The following is a 19,476-nucleotide window of genomic DNA, read 5'->3' as shown; positions in this document are numbered from 1 at the left end:
TTCCAATTAACATAATTATCGATTGTCAATAAATTATAGATTAAATAATTATTTATTCGACAGTTAACAACAATCGATATCTTAACGGCATCTGTATTTAATTGCGAAGAAACAATTAGTTGCGTTCCATTTTATATAAAATTTAAAATTCAGTCTTAATACCGATATTATGTCAAAATCAGTTCCGTTTACAAATTTTATGACTTCTATAATTCATTAAATATTTTTACAACGAAACGATCGACGAATTTTATTAAATACGGCTAATGATACGTTAAAAGTACAATTTATGACCTAAAATGTAAGTTTCCATTTAGTCCTGGTGGAATAACAAAGTCAAAAAGTCAAAGTCAAAGTCAAATATTTCTTTATTCAAATAGGCACATATATAAAAGAGAAAGTGTGTAGGTATGTTCCGTATAGGCTCCGAAACGGCTGGACCGATTTCAATGAAACTCTCAGGGAATCTCCGGATTGACCTGGCGAGTAATCCTGTAAAGTTTGGTGACGATCGGAGCACTCCTATTTTTGAACTGTCAAACTGTCAAATACAACTTTTATGTACTATGATGATATTCTATTGTTGGGTGTACATGGGTGTAGATAATGATCTTCACCCGCTCGAGAAGAGAATAGAAGAGAATGAATACGGAGATAAATGAATGATTTAATATATTATGAGACTTAAATTAAAAATTTAATGATGTAAGTTTATTGTTTAAATAAAATAAAGCAAAATCTAGCCCGGCGAAGCGGCTGGGTACGCTAGGGTCTAAGAAAAAAAAGTCTATGCAAATAATCAAATTTGAATAATACCTGCACCTGCATTGAGTCGCCAAAAACAACTTGACGAGCGTTCCGAAGTCAGTGGCTTGTTTGTGCAAATTGACGGATTTAATCGCCCGCCTGGTTTCGTGAAAGAATGCATTTCGCGAAAACAGCGACCAAAAGAACCCAGCGCTTTTAATGGCCATTTCTAATTGGTCAATGCATAGGTCGAGGATTGAATTCTAAATTGTTCGTAGGTATAAAACCTTAAGTTTGAATACTCTTTAGCTTTAATTTAATACCTATAATTTGAAACCTAAGTGCCCGAGACTTAAAAAAAAAACAAAATTAATTTATTTCAAGTAGGCCTAATATAAGCACTTTTGAAACGTCAAGTCTGTCTGTGTGAAGTGACTCTTCCACCGGTTCTGAAGCCAGATTCTACCGAGAAGAAGCCGGCAAGGAACTCAGCAGTTGCTCTTTTCCAACATCAACAATTTACATTTTAACATTAATTTTTCTATCTTGTGAGAGATGAAAGCGGAGCCGCATGCTTTCAAGCAACCTTGTCATTAAGAAATTCATCAATTGTATAGTAACCTCGCTGTAATAAATGTGTTTTAACATATTTTTCAGAACTGTCAAAGTTGAATTCCACCAATCCGTATTAGGCAAGCGTGATAAACAAAGGCGTACACCCTTCTCATTCTTAGCGGAGACCCGTGCTGTAGTGGGCTAGTAATGAGTTGATAATACTTAATGATTATTTTAAGTTGTAAGGCGAGCGCGACCAACATTGATTCAATGCGGATTATTCAAGTCAGAAATGTCACCGAGAATCGAACCTAGGCTTTCTTCCAAGTGGCGAAGCGTTCGTAGAAGTTACTTCCATTCATATACCATTTAGAGCATAGACCCATCACGGTGCTCCAATGCGAGTTGTCGGGCTTTAACAACTATTATCACAAGTTAGTGGAGATAATCAGAACCTAAATACGACAGCAGCTAAAAAACTTGCTCTCCAAGGCTCGGAGTTGGCACCGCCATTTTCCGAACTCCAGGCTGGTGGGTACTCTGAATTATTTTTTCAACAAGTTTTATCTCTACCCGGGATTCAAACCCAGGCCTTCGAGAGCCGTAGCTGAACATGCTAATCACTGGACCTACGAAGATATTACTACCAACGTGTTACTAATTGTGGCTGTATAGAATGCTTTGAATGACACCGAGAATCGAACCTAGAGCCAGTCTCTTTGAAGTGCTGAAGCTTTCGTAGAAACTACTTTCTATTCATAGATGAAGTTCCCCGAATTGCGTGTGGTAGGTAGTCCGGCTCGTTTGTGACATAGTCAAAGAGCGCGCGGACGTTTAGCGTAATCCACTTGTGCATACAATATTACTCTAAATAGCGCACTTAAGACTTAGGGCCTGTGCAGACTTGGCAGTTCCCGAATAGTTTTTTTGATAATAAAGCGTAAAATAAAATCAAGGGTGAAAGGCTATTTCATTAACCCATAACCTACCTACAAGGCACGCGACCCATCCCACAATGAGAAGGGGTTAAGGCCATGATCCACCACGCTGGCCCAGTGCGGGTAAGTGGACTCCACACACCTTTGAGAATATTAGGGAGAACTCTCAGGCATGCAGGTTTCCTCACGATGTTTTCCCTCACCGTTGAAGCAAGAGATAATCTAATTGCTTAAAACGTATGTGCGTTCCTAATAGTATACTATTAGGAAAAGTTAAAGTTGCGTCGCGGGATTCGAACTCAGCCGGCCGTAAGTAAAGTCGAAGTCCTAACCACTGGGCTCTCACCGCTTCGAGATAGGGTTTATAGATAGCTAGAATAATGATTGTGTTGTATACATAACTTTGACTCAGCCGGTACGATACGATATCGCGTTAAAACCAAGTAGGGGTACCTAACCTATGAGTTTAATGTAACTGCCATACTCCTAACAGTTTAGCCCGCTACTATCTTAAGACTGCATCATCACTTATTTTAATTGCTTGTAAAAAAAATTATCTAATGTGTATATCAAAATATCTATAGCCTTTGAATGAAAAAATATTTGACTAACGATTTTGAATATATGCAGTCGAGCACTACAACAAACTACATGTACCTACCTTCTTACTGGAAGCATATAAACCGGGCAGTATAGCATAGTTAAGTCTTAGAACAGCACTTCTGTTCATTGTCTACAGGCGTCACTAATATTTGTAAACTTCTGCGAACAACTAAAAATATATTACACTTAAAACTTCCAGCTTCCTTTGCGAAAAATGCACGCGAAACTGACCTTTATTGTCAACGGAATAGCGGCTAGTGTTTGACCAATTAACGGAAGCCTAAGCTAATTTGTGTGTGCAGGAAGCACGGATGACGGGATGGGTATCCCAGCAGCGTATAATCTCCGCTTCTGATGTTTATCTGAAGATTTATTATGGTCTGTCATCGGCCAAGAGATGGCAGCACGCGTCACTGCATTTAAATCGGTGTATACGTCGTAGAACAATAAGGAAACATTGATTTTTTGCAAAATGCCTAATAAGCAGCACATTTTGTTTTTTAATATTCATTGACGTACCAAGTAGATGACCCACTATAAGCAGCTAAAAAAAAATCGCATGGTATACTTGGAACCACAGAATTAAGAACATTCAGAATCCGTGTACACGACTAATATTGAAGCATCAAAAACCACTAACTTTAGTAGTGCTCCTCGAACAAGCGGTCAATCACAGCAGTTTGCATTAGTTATTTTACCTCTAATGTTCTAAACGTTTACCATAAAATAAGGAAAATGGGAAAAGTCAACGAGCAAGCAACTGAGGTTATTAATAAAAATATTCATCAGTCATCTTAGTACCGAAAACACAAGCCGAGCTTACTTTGAGGCAAGATGGCGATGTATTGTCGTAGTATATTTATAATATTGTTATATTTATTCAAATTAAAGTGCAATAATTAATTAATATTATAAACAAGAACGAGCAAAAACCCACCAATGCAATTCAATGGAGAATCTAGCGTCATTAACAAATCGATTAATCGCCCCGACCGCAGGCGGAGTCGCGCGTCAATAAAATACTTGTAAAACTATCGCGAAATGAATTAAAACAGATGGCGAGCCAATTAGGAGAGGCAATCGTGCGGTTACAAGGCGAAAAAAGACCTTATAACAACAATACAAACGAATTTGAACCCTAATAAATGTGGTATTGAGTTTAAAATTGCGTCGCTCCAATATTTCGTAATAGGGGTTTCGAATTGCAAGCGTTAACGAGTCCGGTACTCGATAAGACTTTACAGTTACTCCGATAGACAAATATGGACGTATTTATCTACAACTTTGCACTGTGTTAAGAATGCGCTAGCCAGTAGCTGGTAATCGTGCGTATGCGCAGCTAAGCACTTGCTTCATTTCGCATTTATATGCGATCATATTATTTACCGGTGCTCTTGTCCGAAAACAGGTGTACAAAGAAAACTTTTGTCATTTTTGATTTTATGTAGGCAATTATACTGACAGGCGCTTATTCTTTCCTAATTCGAGTAAGTATTGAATGAATAAATAAATACAGTTTTATTTTAGACCTATAAAATAAGTTACAAAAATAAAAAAAGACATAACAAGAGATGTAGATCTCTTTCAGGCAACCAAAATCATAAAAGAAAGAGATAGTGTAAGGAAAACTAATCAGTTTCCCTTACATTATCTTCTTTTTCAATAAAAAATAGCTATCGAATGTTTATGTCCGCAAAATTCGGAAAGTAATTGATGGATTGACGTGCAGTTTTAAACAAATGCCCATTTTCTATAAACCTAACATCGCCTAATCGAATGTCAAATGATTTAGGCTATGTCTATAGAAAAAAAACGTTTCATCAACTCTTAGGTGATAACTATTGGTGAACGGTTATTGTATGCCTAGGAATCTCCTTAGATTAGGCGTTACTTAATAAGTCTTTGCCTAGTTCGTTGTTATTGAAAATAAGAGAATTATAAAACTCTCTGTACCAGAGAGTTTTATAACTCCTAGTACTTTTTGTTATAATATTATTATTTTCAATTGTTAATATCAGACGGAGCTAACGAAGCGTTGCGTGTTTTAACTAGTTACTTATATAAATAAACTGAAGCTATTTGAAATTATGATCAAGAAAATAAATAAAGTATGGGTAAAATTATAATTCATATTGATTGATTTTGCTATAATTGGTTGTGAATTCAAATGAATGTTATTTTAATTTTCGATTACGTAAAAGTGACACTTTTGCTTTTTCGATACGCTTCGAAGTATAACTTGGAAACGTAGATGCATTCATATATTATGAAAATTAAGCTTAATTTGCTATAATCCGCGAACAGCAGCAGAATCGGTATGGTGTAATTTATTATTACTTCAATCCGTATACTCCACACCAAACAGATGAGGCAATGTACCTTCTACGCACGTTTCGCTCCGAAACCGGAGCATCCTCAGGAGATGTTGACTTTACAATGAATAATTGAATTATAAGAGTAGTGTTAGGTATTGTTAAGAATTACTAATTATAAATAACACCATACAGATACTCCTGCTGTTCGCGGAGTATAGCAAATTAAGCTTAATTTTCATAATATATTATGGGTTTCCGCAAAGTAACGCCTGCTTCTATCCAATATGTAGATGCATACAGTTAATCGATTCTATTTTATATTTCTAAAAATGATGTTAGATCTGCAGTTAGTTCTACCACCATTTTAATAGTAGAAGAGCAACAAGCCTGGTAGACCTTTTTATGACAGAGCTCGTCCGGGAAAGTAGTACTGCTAGCTCTAACCTGCCGCTGAGCGGTATTGTCGGTTTCCTTGGGGTGTAATTACCGGCCGGCTGTGTGCAGCCACACAGAGCAGCACTTTGTAGAATGTGTTTCTTGCATGCCCTGTGAAGTGCTGCCTAAGGTTGTCAGTAAACAAGAGTGCCCAAACGATCTCGTTGGTAAGAAGAGCGGTAAGCGCAACCTTAATATTGAGTTTTATTTCGCCTAATGAGTGGAACGGCTAATTTCGCATTATAGCCTAATTGGTCGTAAATGACATCGCAATCCATGCTATAGGTACCTACACACGTACGTACATACCTACGTACGTACCAACATAACTACGTATCTACAGCCTACCTAGGTATTGGTAAAACTTGCTGCTTAAGTTTATTTAAAACTCTTTATTTGTATCTACAGCGCTACACAATAAATAAATATATTATGACGACGACAGACAGACGACGACAATACACACATCGCCATCTCTCTAAGTAAGCGTAGCTTGTGTTATGGGAACTAAGTAACGAATATTTTTTTAATGAATAATATACATAAATACTTAGAATATACAGATAAACACCCAGACACTGAAAAACATTCATGCTCATCACACAAACATTTTCCAGTAGTGGGAATCGAAATATAAAGAACGAACAGAGAGAAACACAAAGACGAGTAAAATACAAACGGCGGCCTTATCGCTTAGTATCGATCTCTGCTAGGCAACTTTAGGATCAGGACAACAGCGAGAACGAATAGGTGGTGTAAAATACATAAACAAAAATTACACAAATTAAAAAAACATATATAAACTAGCTGACCCCAGCGACATCTGTCGGGCTGATTTGTGAATCTAAACCATCCAGGGAGCCACTCAAACGCGGCAAGCGTTTCTTTCATTAAAATTCATTCGAATTGGTCCAGCCGTCTAGGAAGATTTCAGTGACATACACGCATACAAGAAATATTACGATATATAAAGATATACATAAATTAGCAATGGGATTATGTCCCTACCAAAAAAATTATTGAACAAAATGCCTGCATAATCTAGTTAAATGTATATAAAACATATTAAAAAATGTTTTGAATTTTCTAAACCTAATATAAAGATATATAAGCTAAATTATTAAATTCATCATTTTGCCCGGCTAAGTTTGTTGTGGGCTCTTCTTAGTCCAGGGCGCTTTTGGAACCCTCGTAGCTTTAGGTTTAAGTTGGCGAAAGAAGTTATCACCATCCCCTTACAATTCTGCAAACATATATACATATATGTATGAACGCTTCATAAGTGCCTGTGATAGGCTTACATGAATACGGAAATTTTGAAAAAATTTCACAACCCGGGAGTCGAATTCGGGCTCTAGTTGAATACGCCCGCCCACCAATATACAAACTAGTTATGCTTATAACGTATTTAAACGTAAATAACACAAACGAAGTACGTATCATATCCATGCAATAATTAGTAAACACTTAAATACTGCCTAATCTAATCAATTCATTTATATTCAATGCAAATAAATAATTCGAAGGATAAAGGAAAACGTATTGGAGTTTTTGCTTGACTTCGCAATCATAATTATTTTCAATAATTTTAATTGCACTTCATGTTGTAAGTAATATACTTACTTATGTTGCTTTAATAGAACGTCATTGTTACTTGCATTTTTTTGTCAAACTAGCTACGCCCTGCGGCTTTAACTGCCTAAACTTTGGATAGAAGCATGTTTTTTAAAGCCTATTAAAAAGCCTATCCTGTTTGAAATATAAACTATTTTCAAGATAAATATATCTACATGTTCCAGGATACAAAAAAATTTAACCCTTAGAGGGGCTTAATAGGGGATGAATGTTTAATTTTAAGAACGCGCTAAACTCAGGTCCGACTTAAAATACTTGTCGAAGTGTCCCACCGCTGTCACCATGTTGTGATCCAAACTCGGCACTTGATGGTAACTGATATATTGTTTTAATTATTGGCATACCCACATAAAAATTAATAATACATTATCATACCACAAAAGGAAGGAAGGCGGGCGATTTGACACGGTGGGAAACATATAAGATGTACGCGAACGAAGTCGCGGGGACCGCCAGTCAAATATCGACAAAACAAAATCCAATATTAAAACAGTAGGAATTTATTTTTTCCGCTTTCGGTCTCGGTGGTCGATTACCTAAGAGATTGTCTAACTACACGGGATATATTATATTGCACAATTGATTGTCCCCTACTCCGATTCTCGCTCACATACTCCGATTCTCTTTCCCATATTCCGATGGGACAGAAGATCCACACAACCGGTAAGAGACAGGACTGACAGCTTTTAATGAATCACCGCAAAGTTTACAAATTTCAAGTAGGTACTAAGAATTTCTTGATAGAAAACCCCAATTATTCTTTGGCCCGACCCGGGAATTGAACCCAGGACCCCGTGATCTGCAGTCAAAAATGCTCACAACTAGACAAACGAGACAGCTCAATCCAATATCACAGTATAATATACGTATTACCAAAGAGTGTATCGGTAAAAAGTCGTATACGCTGCGTTGTATGGACGTTTAGTGAATTAAATGCTGGAAAATAAACCTTATGGACTCTTATCAACACAATGGGATTTATAGTCTAGGAGCTGGTGGAATACATTGAGGTGTTCAATCGTCTCTCGTCATAGTGTAATAATATATAGTTCACTACTTTACACATGGCATTGGAGTAACATGGTGGGTCTATGTTCAAAAACCCTGTCTCCTATGAGAGTGCATTGGGACGTTATTAAGTTTAATATACTATATACTACGACAATACACACATCGCCACCTAGCCCCAAAGTAAGCGTAGCTTGTGTTATGGTTACTAAGATGACTGATGAATATCTTTATGAATAATACACATAAAATAATTAGAATATACATATAAACACCCAGACACTGGCAAACATTCATGCTCATCACACAAACATTTTCCAGTTGTGGGAATCGAACTCACGGCCTTGGACTCAGAAAGCAAGGTCGCTGCAAACTGCGCCAATCGGCCGTCAAGTTTATGATGATGGTAATGATAAATATGATAAAAAGTAACCTTAATCCTATGTCCATATTCAGGATTTCGATGCTGTATATTAGGTATAAGTAGATAAAGCTAGAATACCCTTTTGCTTTTTCAGGACCGAATTTAGGGAACATTATTGTAGCTAGATAAATAGATAAAGCTAGATTTTGTTGTTCTTTTCGGGACAAAAATAAATTCAAAATTCATTCAAAATTCAAAATTCATTTATTTCAAGTAGCCATAATATAAGCACCTTTGAAACGTCAAGTCTGTCTGTGTGTAGTGACTCTGCCACCGGTTCGGAAGGCAGATTCTACCGAGAAGAAGCCGGCAAAAAACTCAGCAGTTGCTCATTTCCAACATAACAATTTACATTTTAACATTCATTTTTCTATCTTGTGAGATATGAAAATGGAGCTGGATGCTTCCAAGCAACCTTGTCATTAAGAAATTCATCAATTTTATATTAACCTCGCTGTAATAAATGTGTTTTACCATATTCTTTAAACTTATGCATTGGTAGCTCCAAAGTTACCTTAGGAATCGTATTATAAAAGCGTATACTCAATCCTACAAATTACTTCTGTACCTTTCGCAGACGATATGCAGATGTCACTATAACCATTTCTTGTAAGTCGACTGTTTATATCAACTTTTTGTTTTTAGTATCTTAGAGAATATTATTTTAACTGGACGCTGGCCCGGTGCATTGGTAAAATTCACATGCTCTTGAGTATGGAGAACCCGTGTGTCAACCACGAGGAAATCTGTGTCACTACACCGGTTTCCTCATGACGTTTTCCATCACCTTTAAAGTATGTGATATTTATTAGCTTAAAATGAACAAGGCTCCGATTAATTTGCGAGAATATTTCTACTGTATTTAAATATGTATCTGTTGTTATTATATTTATTACTTTATTTTTATATTTAATAATGATATTATGTACTTTTCTGTACACTAGTTTATGTATTAGTATGTAGTTATTCGCATGTAAATATTTTCAAAATTTGTACCACCAGCAGTCTTTTAACCTCAACTTATTCCGAATTCAAAGTTTTCCTCACAGAGATCGCTATTAAACGATAAGGCCGCCTCTTGTATTCTACTTCTTTCTTTATGTTTCTGTTTTTATTATATTTTTGTATATGTTTATGTTGTGGTATAGAAAAAAGAGATAATTAAATACAGTTGCGTCATAATTGAAGGAGCTTACCGCTCCAAGCCTATCCACTGGCTCTTGTACTAAAATAAGCTAGTTAAAACACGTTAATACGGCCATAAAGGTGCGTTTTCCTATTTGTTTACGAGCCCGCATAATAGACTATTACGGATGTGAGATTGCCAGTAAGAGTTCGCATCGCTCGAATGGCATCTGTGGGGAGCAATTATTTTTTTCACTCATGGGTGATGGTTGCTTATCGGACTAATGGGTTTCCTAGATTGTTATTAGCTTAATAATTTACTAACCTACATAATAATTATTGCGTCACAATAATTGTTCTGTAGGTTAAAAGGCTGCCAGAAAAAAAATTCAAATAGGCCTAATCGATACTGAAGCCAAAAAGCCTGTGTTTTATTTAAATTTTTGTCTGTCATTTTTATAATTTTTATTAGCGTTTTTACGTACACTTCGAGGAATTATCAATTTTATTAATTTAAAACGCATATAAAAAATTTTCGGAACCGATAGTATTTGAACTTGCGATTCTCTGGCATTCGCGGCCTGAGCGCAAAAAGCAATGTGTCATCTCTTGTTTCAAACGCATCTCATTGTAATATGGACCTTTGAAAAAGTAGATTGAAACTGCAACGTTTCCTACTAGATGACGCTACAAGACGCTACAACAGTTGCTATAAGACTGATGTGAAAGGCATATATGTACAAATTTTTGTTTGTCTGTATTTATCTTGGCCGCCACGCATTGTTTAAGAGATTTTCCGCGAGATTTCCAGGGGGGTGGGGGGCAGTTGCCCTCCCCCCCCCCCCTGAGTACGCCCAATAAGGTACGCCCTACAACCACTTCGGAAGGAAGAAACTCATATAACAGTCAGATTAACGTTCACTTTCACGGATAAATATCAGAACGGTGAAGGAAAGCATCGTGAGGAAACTTGCATGGAAGTTCTCCATAACGTTCACAAAGACGTGTGGAGTCCACCAAACCGCACTTGACCAGGGTGGACTACGGCCTAAATAAGAAGAGAAAGAGAAGTGTTTAAGATCTCTCAGGCTCTCCCTTACAACGCACATAACTTCGAAAAGTTAGAGGTGCTGGTCGAACTTATCATCATCATCTCAACCAATTACCGTCCACTGCTGGACATAGGTCTTTTGTAGGGAGTTCCACAATGCACGGTCCTGGGCCGCTTGCCTCCAACGGCTCCCAGCGACTCGCCTGATGTCAACTGTCCAACTCGTTGGGGGCCGACCTACGCTGCGTTTACCGGTGCGGGGTCGCCATTCCAGCACCTTGAGACCCCAACGTCCATCGGTTCTCCGAGCTATGTGGCCCGCCCATTGCCACTTGAGCTTCGCGACTCGCTGAGCTATGTCGGTAACTCTAGTTCTTCTACGGATCTCCTCATTTCTGATTTGATCACGGCCGAACATCAGTCCTCCCAAAAAGTGAGACTTACGTGTCATCCACTACCTTATCCATTATCACCGCTTAACTATGGCCATACTAATTTGCAACGCTGATATTAATATACCTTCCTAAAATAATTAGCGATAGTAACATAAAAGGGTTTAACAGTTAAGTAAAGGGTAATCCACTTATTAATGATTTCTGATACTGCAGACACGCTGGACATGTTTACGAGTGGTCAATAAAACGCAAAAAAGTGTATTTAATTAGTTGAAAACTGAAAATAAATAAAACGCTTACGTGACAAGCGGCCATTAGGTTTGTACCTACGTTAGGTGCCTACGTTTAAGGGTTGCCAAGCTTGGAGTTTGCTAAATGTATCAATGAATTAATGCAAAGATATTTACTACTATATTCATATTGCAGAAAAGAAATGTATCGTCAATAAACTTAAATCACTTACGGTAGCCTCACAATATATTTATAACAATATAGTATTTGTAAGACAACATATTAGTCTTTATAAACAAAAAGTGGATATAAACAGTCCACTTACAAGAAATGGTCATAAATTAGTGACATCTGCATATCGTCTGCGGAAGGTACAGAAGTCATTTGTGGGATTGAGTATACGCTTTTATAATATGATTCCTAAGGTAATTTTGGAGCTACCAATGCATAAGTTTAAAGAATATGTTAAAACACATTTATTACAGCGAGGTTACTATACAATTGATGAATTTCTTAATGACAAGGTTGCTTGGAAGCATCCAGCTCCAATTTCATCTCTCACAAGACAGAAATTAATGTTAAAATGTAAAATGTAAATTGTTGATTTTGGAAAGAGCAACTGCTGAGTTTCTTGCCGGCTTCTTCTTGGTAGAATCGGCCTTCCGACCGGTGGTAGAGTCACTACAAACAGACATACTTGACGTTCAAAAGTGCTTCTATTAGGCCTACTTGAAATAAATGAATTTAGAATTTTGATCCGTGAAGTCTACCAATCCGAATTTAGCCAGCGAAGGCGGAATGCCTGAGAGTTCTTTATAATGTTCTCAAAGGTGTGTAAAGTCTAGCATTCCGCACAGGTGTTGCCTAAATGAATGTGAAAATAGTTGTAACTTTTCATTTTAAAATTCACTAATTTCAGAAGTGTACTTATTTATACGAGGTGTTTAAAAACTGTAAGAAAAAGAAAAAAAACGCTTCATACTAAGTACATTATCATTTGTGCATACATTGTGTGTATTCCAAAACTATACGTTAAGTTCCTGAGAAAGCGCCAAAATACACTATAGAAGACAGAGATTGGCAACCCTAACGTGAATGCATGCGAGTGCAGTTTTTACATGTTTTATAAAAATATTTTCGCTCGCGATATAAACTACGCGAATTATGATCGCCTTAACATGGCGTTGGGCTTAATTTGGGGGGCATTTCGATGGGTAGTCCTAAAACCAAATAACAAACGCTATTAAATGTTGGATAGGAGCAGAATTTTTGTTTCTTTTTTATTTTAGTACAAGCTAGCCCTTGACTGCAATCTGACTTGATGGTAAGTGATGATGCAGTCTAAGATGGTAGCGGGCTAACCTTTTATTGAGTATGGCAATCACACCCCTTATCGGTTTCCATGAGACATCGCACCGGAACACTAAATTGCTTAGCGGCACGTCTTTGTCGGCCGGTGATAACTAGCCACGGCCAAAGCCTAGCACCTTACCAGAAGAAATTCAGAAATTATAAATTCCCAAATTTCCCCTGCTGGGAATCGAAACCAGGACCTCCTACTGAAGTTTACAGCGCTCACCGTTACGCCAGGGAGGTCGTCAAAAACTTTGTTAATATATACAGTACTTTATTCTTACACCGCAAAAAGAAAAACACATGGATAGGAGAAAGAGAAACTGAAAAGGCGAAGGTGGTCGTAGCATAATCTTAAAATACTAAGTCAATATTATAATTTTTTGCGTGCATTACGTAAAGAATGTGTACATAGCAGTGAGAGTATGGCGATAAGTATACCTATATGTAAACTTATACCAAAAGCTACTAGGGGTGCAGACGCTAAGAAGAAGTCCACAACAAACTTACCCGGGTGTTCAATTCTTTTTTAATAGCCTATAATCTTTCGACTATTAATTGCAATAAGTAATTTTATAACCCGATTAGTACTTCCAGAGTGGTGCTAAGCGCATTTAAAGTAACAAACAAACCTTTTCAAAACACTTATGTACTTACCTACTTTATTAGGAAAGATTTTATGCAGCCAAAGTCGCGTGTTACTCAGATAAGACACGTGAATTGTGCCAGGTCGCAAACAAAAGTAGGTCGTTTAACCTTTTTAGTAAATAAACACCTTAAAAAGCTGCTAAGTTATAACCAAACAATGCCCTCCGCAATCGGAATGCAAAACGTTTCGGTGAAATTGCAAAAAACTTACAAACTTCACAGCAAATACCGAGAAAGTGAGTTTCGAACGCATTTTGAAGGGTTCCTGGGAAGAATAGTGTCAAAAATTACGTGACAACACAGAATAGAGAACATACAGAACCCTCATTCAGTGTCCAAAAACAGAGATAACGCCCCACGCACGTCTCCCTTCACACCCGCGTAATGTTGCTAGCTCACCAACTTTTCCCATTTTCTCCATTTTTTGGTAAATTTTTGAAACATTAGAAGTAAAATAATTCCTGTCAACTGCTAAATTGAGTGGAGTAACTAAGTTCGAGAAAGACTACTCAAATAGAGTGGTTTTTAATGCTTTAATATAAGTCGTTTTCACGGTTTCTGAATACTATTAATTATTTGCATCACAAACGTTATTCAAAGCAACTTTTTCGAGTTATTTATTATTCTTTTTACCAGCTTGCAGCTTTGGAATCTAAGCTCATCCTACTTTATTTGGCATTTAGTTGCGGAACCCTAAACATGCGCAATTACTTTCATGTAACCGTTTGAATAACTGCGCAAGAGTGACAAGAATAAATAGATTAATTAACGTCTTTTTACTTGCCAATATTTGTTTTCTTTTTGTATGTTTTTGCAACAAGTTTTATGCAACACTTTTAGGATCTCAACTTTTGCTAGCGCTAAAATCAACTCAAATGTACTCAAGAACTGAAATAAATTTTCATGGCAGTAGCAAATCGTCAAAGTGACAGTTTACAACAATATGTTATAAACTGTCACTTTGACACACACATACTAATGTAAATTAATTAGTGCAATAGAAACTGCCAAAAAAAATCTTCTCAAATCCTAGACAGTCCGACTGAAGTCAGACGATCCTACTAATATAATAAATGCGAAGTTAAGTATGAATGGATGGATGTTTGTTACTCTTTCAAGCAAAAAGTACTGAACTATTTGACTGAATTTTATACCATGGATAACGCATAGGCTGCTTTCTATGCCGGGAAAAATTACGGTTCCCGCAGGATTTATGAAAAACAACAACAAACGCGTACGAAGCCGCGGGCAATAGCTGGTATAACTTTAAATAATTCTGGTAACTAGTTGGAGATGGAAGTTTGGGTTTCTGTAGATCTGCAAAAGGTTTATTGGAGACTATCCGATAATTTATTTCGTGAAATGCAATATCGTAGGCTATGTATCTTAAATCGGCAGCTTTTATGGCTGATCCGATATTAATCGGTTAGTTTTAATTATTTCAAGTTCGTTGTTAGTATCGTCATAATATTATGTTCAGTGTATTTTCCCTCATTTAAATAACTTAAGGTAACCAATCAACAATAAATAATTTATTTACTTTATAGATAATGTAAGTTAGATTGGTACGGATATTTGAATGTGTGTCATATCAACGTCCACAGCTTGGACAAAGGTCTTTTGTAGCGAGCTTCAAACGCCATGGTCTCATGGGTCCAACGATGCCTTGCGAATCCTTTGATTTCATCTGTCTTCCTCGTCGGGGTTTATTAACGCTGCGTTTACCAGTGCGAGGTTAAAGAAGGTTAAGTAATAATCTCTTTTCATATCAGAATACTTATGTTAACTATGAGTATTATTTCTGAAATCAACGGACAACTTATGCCCAAAGATGCTGATGAATGAGCGACGAAGTTGTAGGTGGAAGTTTGCATGTCTGCAGATCCACAAATGCTTTATCAAAGTCGAAGATCTCCGATCATTTCGGGCGTAATATGCAAAATCGTCGGCCATGTTTCCAGAGCCGCCATCTTTCGAGGATATTGTTTTCGAGTTTCGACAGATCCGTTATTTATGTAAGGCTTATTTGGCCCTTTATTCGCCGGTTAGTCTCGACCGGTTCTGGAAGGGTTACCGTGGATTTGTGGGTCGTGTTCGCTTATTGTTTTGTACTTTGTTCGAGATTTATTCAATGCGGAGTGATATCCGCAGACGTTGATACGGATCGAGCTTCCGTGGATTTGTTTTTGTTATGCGACGTACATTAACAAGGTTTTTGAAAAATGCTTCTGGTATACGAACCTCTCGATGAAAATATTTTCGTTAAAAATCCCTTAGTGCCTGAAGACCAAAGTCTTAGAACAGTGCGTGTTGCGTGCAATGACATTGGGCATCATTAGAAGGTTCAGAGTCACTCAGCGGGCGATGGAGAGAGCTATGCTCTGAGTGTCTCACCGTGATCAAATCAGAAATGTGGAGATTCGTAGAAGAACCAGAGTTACAGACATAGCGCAACGAGTCGCGAAGCTGAAGTAGCAATGGGCGGGGCACATAGTTCAGAGAAAGGAGGGTCGTTGGGGTCCCAAGGTGCTGGAATGGCAGCCCCGCACTGGTAAATTTGCTTGGTCCGTCAATTTTTACTAGCTAATTTTATTTTAACTCTGTTTAACGTGTAGGCAACCGATTCGATTTAACTTCCTCAAACCATTATGCATAACTTTTTTTATGATAATTCAATTCATGAAAATAATCTTGGTTAGTAAACGCCTTTATTTTCATTTCTTTATCGGAACTTTTTTTAATTTGTGATCATCAACAATGAAAATTCAATCGCACATAAGTCGCTAATATGGGTGTTGAAAAAACTTAAGTCAAGTATTCTAAAAATAATTGGGTAGTAATGCGTTACGTTACACCTTATCTTAGCCTCGTCTGCTGTAGAAAGTCTGAAATATTGTTGAAGAAAAATCGTATTGAACCAAAAAAAACACTGTTGTAATTCTTGGGTTATAAAGCTTGGTGCCAACATTCTTGGCATCTTTCGGCTTGGGCATTACTTGTATGGTAATTACCTAATTATTTATTTATTTAAGTAACTCACATGTTTTTCATGTTGTAACATTTTCGGTAAATTTAATTAATTAACATAACTTTGCGGTAAAATAACTAAATACTTAATTAGTGTATTAAAGCAACAACGTTATTAAGACCAGCGTAAACTGTTATACCAATAACAACAAGTGTAAAACTAGCTTCATTAATCAACTTAAATAGTAGATACACTGCTCTTATTAGAAAATCTCCTTCGAAGGATTCCTAACAAGATTATGATAAAATCATTCTTGTGACTCAAACTTTATTATATATAATTAACTTTATTGGGAATTATATAACATACTTACCAATGATGAAGAAAACATACAATTTTATATTTTATCAGTTTCTTGAACCTAAGAACCTAACAATTATTTACCAATTAATTGGTAGCCAATTAGAATAATTAAAAAGACATAATAATTGCATTAATTATGACCTAAGAGTACCGGTTTGTTTCTAGTTAATTATGATTGGCATTTAAATTATTTAATTTCGCAATAATATTGAGTGTAATTAATAAACAATAAAATATTAATTAATAATTGTTAACACTTGAATCTAAAAAAAAGCTGTGCATTTGACGATGGATTTCCAATTTGTTAAAAACTAATAAACCTACGCAACGAGTAAAAAATTGTAAAAAAATAAACGATAACAAAAGATATTTTCCGATTTTCTATGTCGCAGTTCACCAAAATAACGTTAAACTTTCCCAAGAGAAAGTAGCTAAGAGTTAAATAAAAGTCGATAAACACGAAGACGCAAAAAATTTGAGGCAACAAAAAAAGTGATTGATCATCGTTTAGAGCCCCATAGAGTAAATTATAGTTACTCCGAACAAAAACTGGAACTACACGACCGACGATTGAAATGTAAAATATGACACCGTGTTCAAAACAGATAATTATCAGGAGACAATCTCCTGGTGACATGATGGTGATACAGCGACATGTGTTTGCACAACCCTATGACAATTCATTAATATCCAACGTAAGTATATCGAGCTGTTTAATTAAAATTGAAAACCGTGACAGTTTTTGTTATTTTTTGTTTACACAAAAGCTTAAATGACAATTCTGCAAAATTTTTTACTCTAGATTCTTTGCTGTCTATGCAAAAATGTAATGTTTATTCCGTTTAAAAAAAATAATTATCCGTCTTAATCTCATCTTAGAAATTCACACTAAACTAAATTCATAACATAACAGCATAACAATTTGATATACAAACAAGCTTTAATAAAACTTTGAACCGAGACCAATTTTAGTTGTTTTTTTTACAAAAATTATGAAGTCACAATGTTTTAAACTCCAGATTCGTTGTTGTCTAATGCAAAAAGTGATGCATGTTGCATTTAGAAGAAAAAAATATTGGCTTTCGATAACTCAATATCATGAAACGAAAACTTAACGAAATTCAGACATAACAGGATGACAGTACAGCAAAGATATCGTATCGGTGGTGGGTATCGTATATGAAATATAAAGAAATATTAAACTAATAGGTTCGTAACCTATCTACCTACAGACACAGAAGCTAATAATAATTATGAGGTAAAAATATTAAATTAAAATCTAGATATGTAGAAATGTAGAGCAAAATAAAGATCGGCATTATATCGTAGATATAAATGATTATTATTAAACAAGACTAACCTGTAATGTGTCCAACGGGAAAATGTGCCTGGAAAAGGGGTCCAAATGAAGGAACGACTGATGGAGCACCAGGCCAGCTCAGACCGTGGTAAGCCGCCGCCGCTGCCGCCAAAGCGCTGAACGGTGTCGGCCTTATCGGCCCCAATCTCTCCTTATCATTGGGCGTCGACATTCTGTCGTCCTCATCACTCTGTACTCCATTCTGTAAATCTTCCACATCGACTATAGAATCTTCTTGGTTAACGGAATCTTCGTATTCGTCTTCCGAAGAGGTAACCGTCGCAGAAGCATTTAGATTCAATGGAGGTGTTTGCGACGACGGCCTCGGTGAATGCGCCTTTCCACCGGGCAACTCCGGCTGCGCTGCCGGGGATTGCCTCAATGGAGATTCTGGTATACTGAGATGGTGTCGGATCATATCAGCCGTCTCATCCACTCGGCTCGCCTTGGTATCTGCGAGTATAGATGCGACGCTGAAGCTTATCCTTGGTGCTTTAGGCGGTTCGGTGGCCTCGGCAGGGCTACTCGGGTACCTCGAAACACTCTGTATCGCCATGTTCACTTCCTTGTCCTCGTATCTTTGTTTCTTTAACATTGAACGCTGGTCAGTTCCATTTAGCACAGTTTGACACTTGAGTCGCGATCGGGGGATCGTGTACGCATGCGGGCGCGGTCGGAGGTTGACTGGACGGCGAGGAGCGGCGGAGACCCTCGCGCCGAGAGGGGCGTGGTCGGCGGCGCTCCGCCTGAGGAATAGAGCCATCCCGCTCAGCCAATCGACCGTTCCGAGCCGAATTGATCCGAGCGGGGGCCGAGGGGGAGCGATTTAGCACGCTCTTATCTCGTTAGTCTCCTTTGTGATACTCGATTTTTTTGTAGGAATCAAAACATAATTACCTTTTGTAGGGGTTCGCGCGTTTTGATCGTGCACTTTATGTCCGCCACCAGTGGTATAAAGTATAAAAATATAATGAGCAGCCGTGAATGCCGCTTGTTAAATCCTTTTGAGGGATCCAACGGCTGGTACGGTGGTTGCCTTTATGAGATTAGTGCTGGCGTGGCTCAGCTGAATTTCGGCCTGGTTACGGATCCGTTCAAATTAGCGCGCGTGATTTACCGCCAGTGTTGCGACGTTTTGACCGGGGACTTGTTTATCTACCAACTAATTGATAAACTCATGATACGTTTTTGTTATAGCAGAACACTGAAACGTCAATTTGTTGAGAACTTAGCGCATTTATTCCTACTTATTTATGAATCGAAGCATATCGCAATGTTTCTGCAAATAAGTTTTAATGGTTTGAGATCTTTATTTCTCAAAA

The 19,476-nt window shown here is 37.2% G+C and overlaps 1 protein-coding gene across 1 annotated transcript in view; it reads right to left on the bottom strand.

Annotated features, from left to right (window-relative positions):
• LOC120634292 (muscle segmentation homeobox-like) overlaps positions 1-18,814 on the bottom strand; it is a 37,085-nt gene extending 18,271 nt beyond the window's left edge. The window contains exon 1 of the mRNA XM_039904783.1: positions 18,155-18,814. Within this exon, the coding sequence (XP_039760717.1) occupies positions 18,155-18,749 (595 nt within the window). The 5' untranslated portion in view covers positions 18,750-18,814. The remainder of the gene's footprint in view (positions 1-18,154) is intronic.
• Between the last annotated feature and the right edge of the window lie 662 nt (positions 18,815-19,476).

Source organism: Pararge aegeria, chromosome 23 (genome assembly GCF_905163445.1).
Source record: "Pararge aegeria chromosome 23, ilParAegt1.1, whole genome shotgun sequence".
Lineage (NCBI taxonomy): Eukaryota > Metazoa > Arthropoda > Insecta > Lepidoptera > Nymphalidae > Pararge > Pararge aegeria.
The sequence above is the reverse complement of the archived record's forward strand: the minus strand, read 5'-3'. Positions and strand labels throughout refer to the sequence as shown.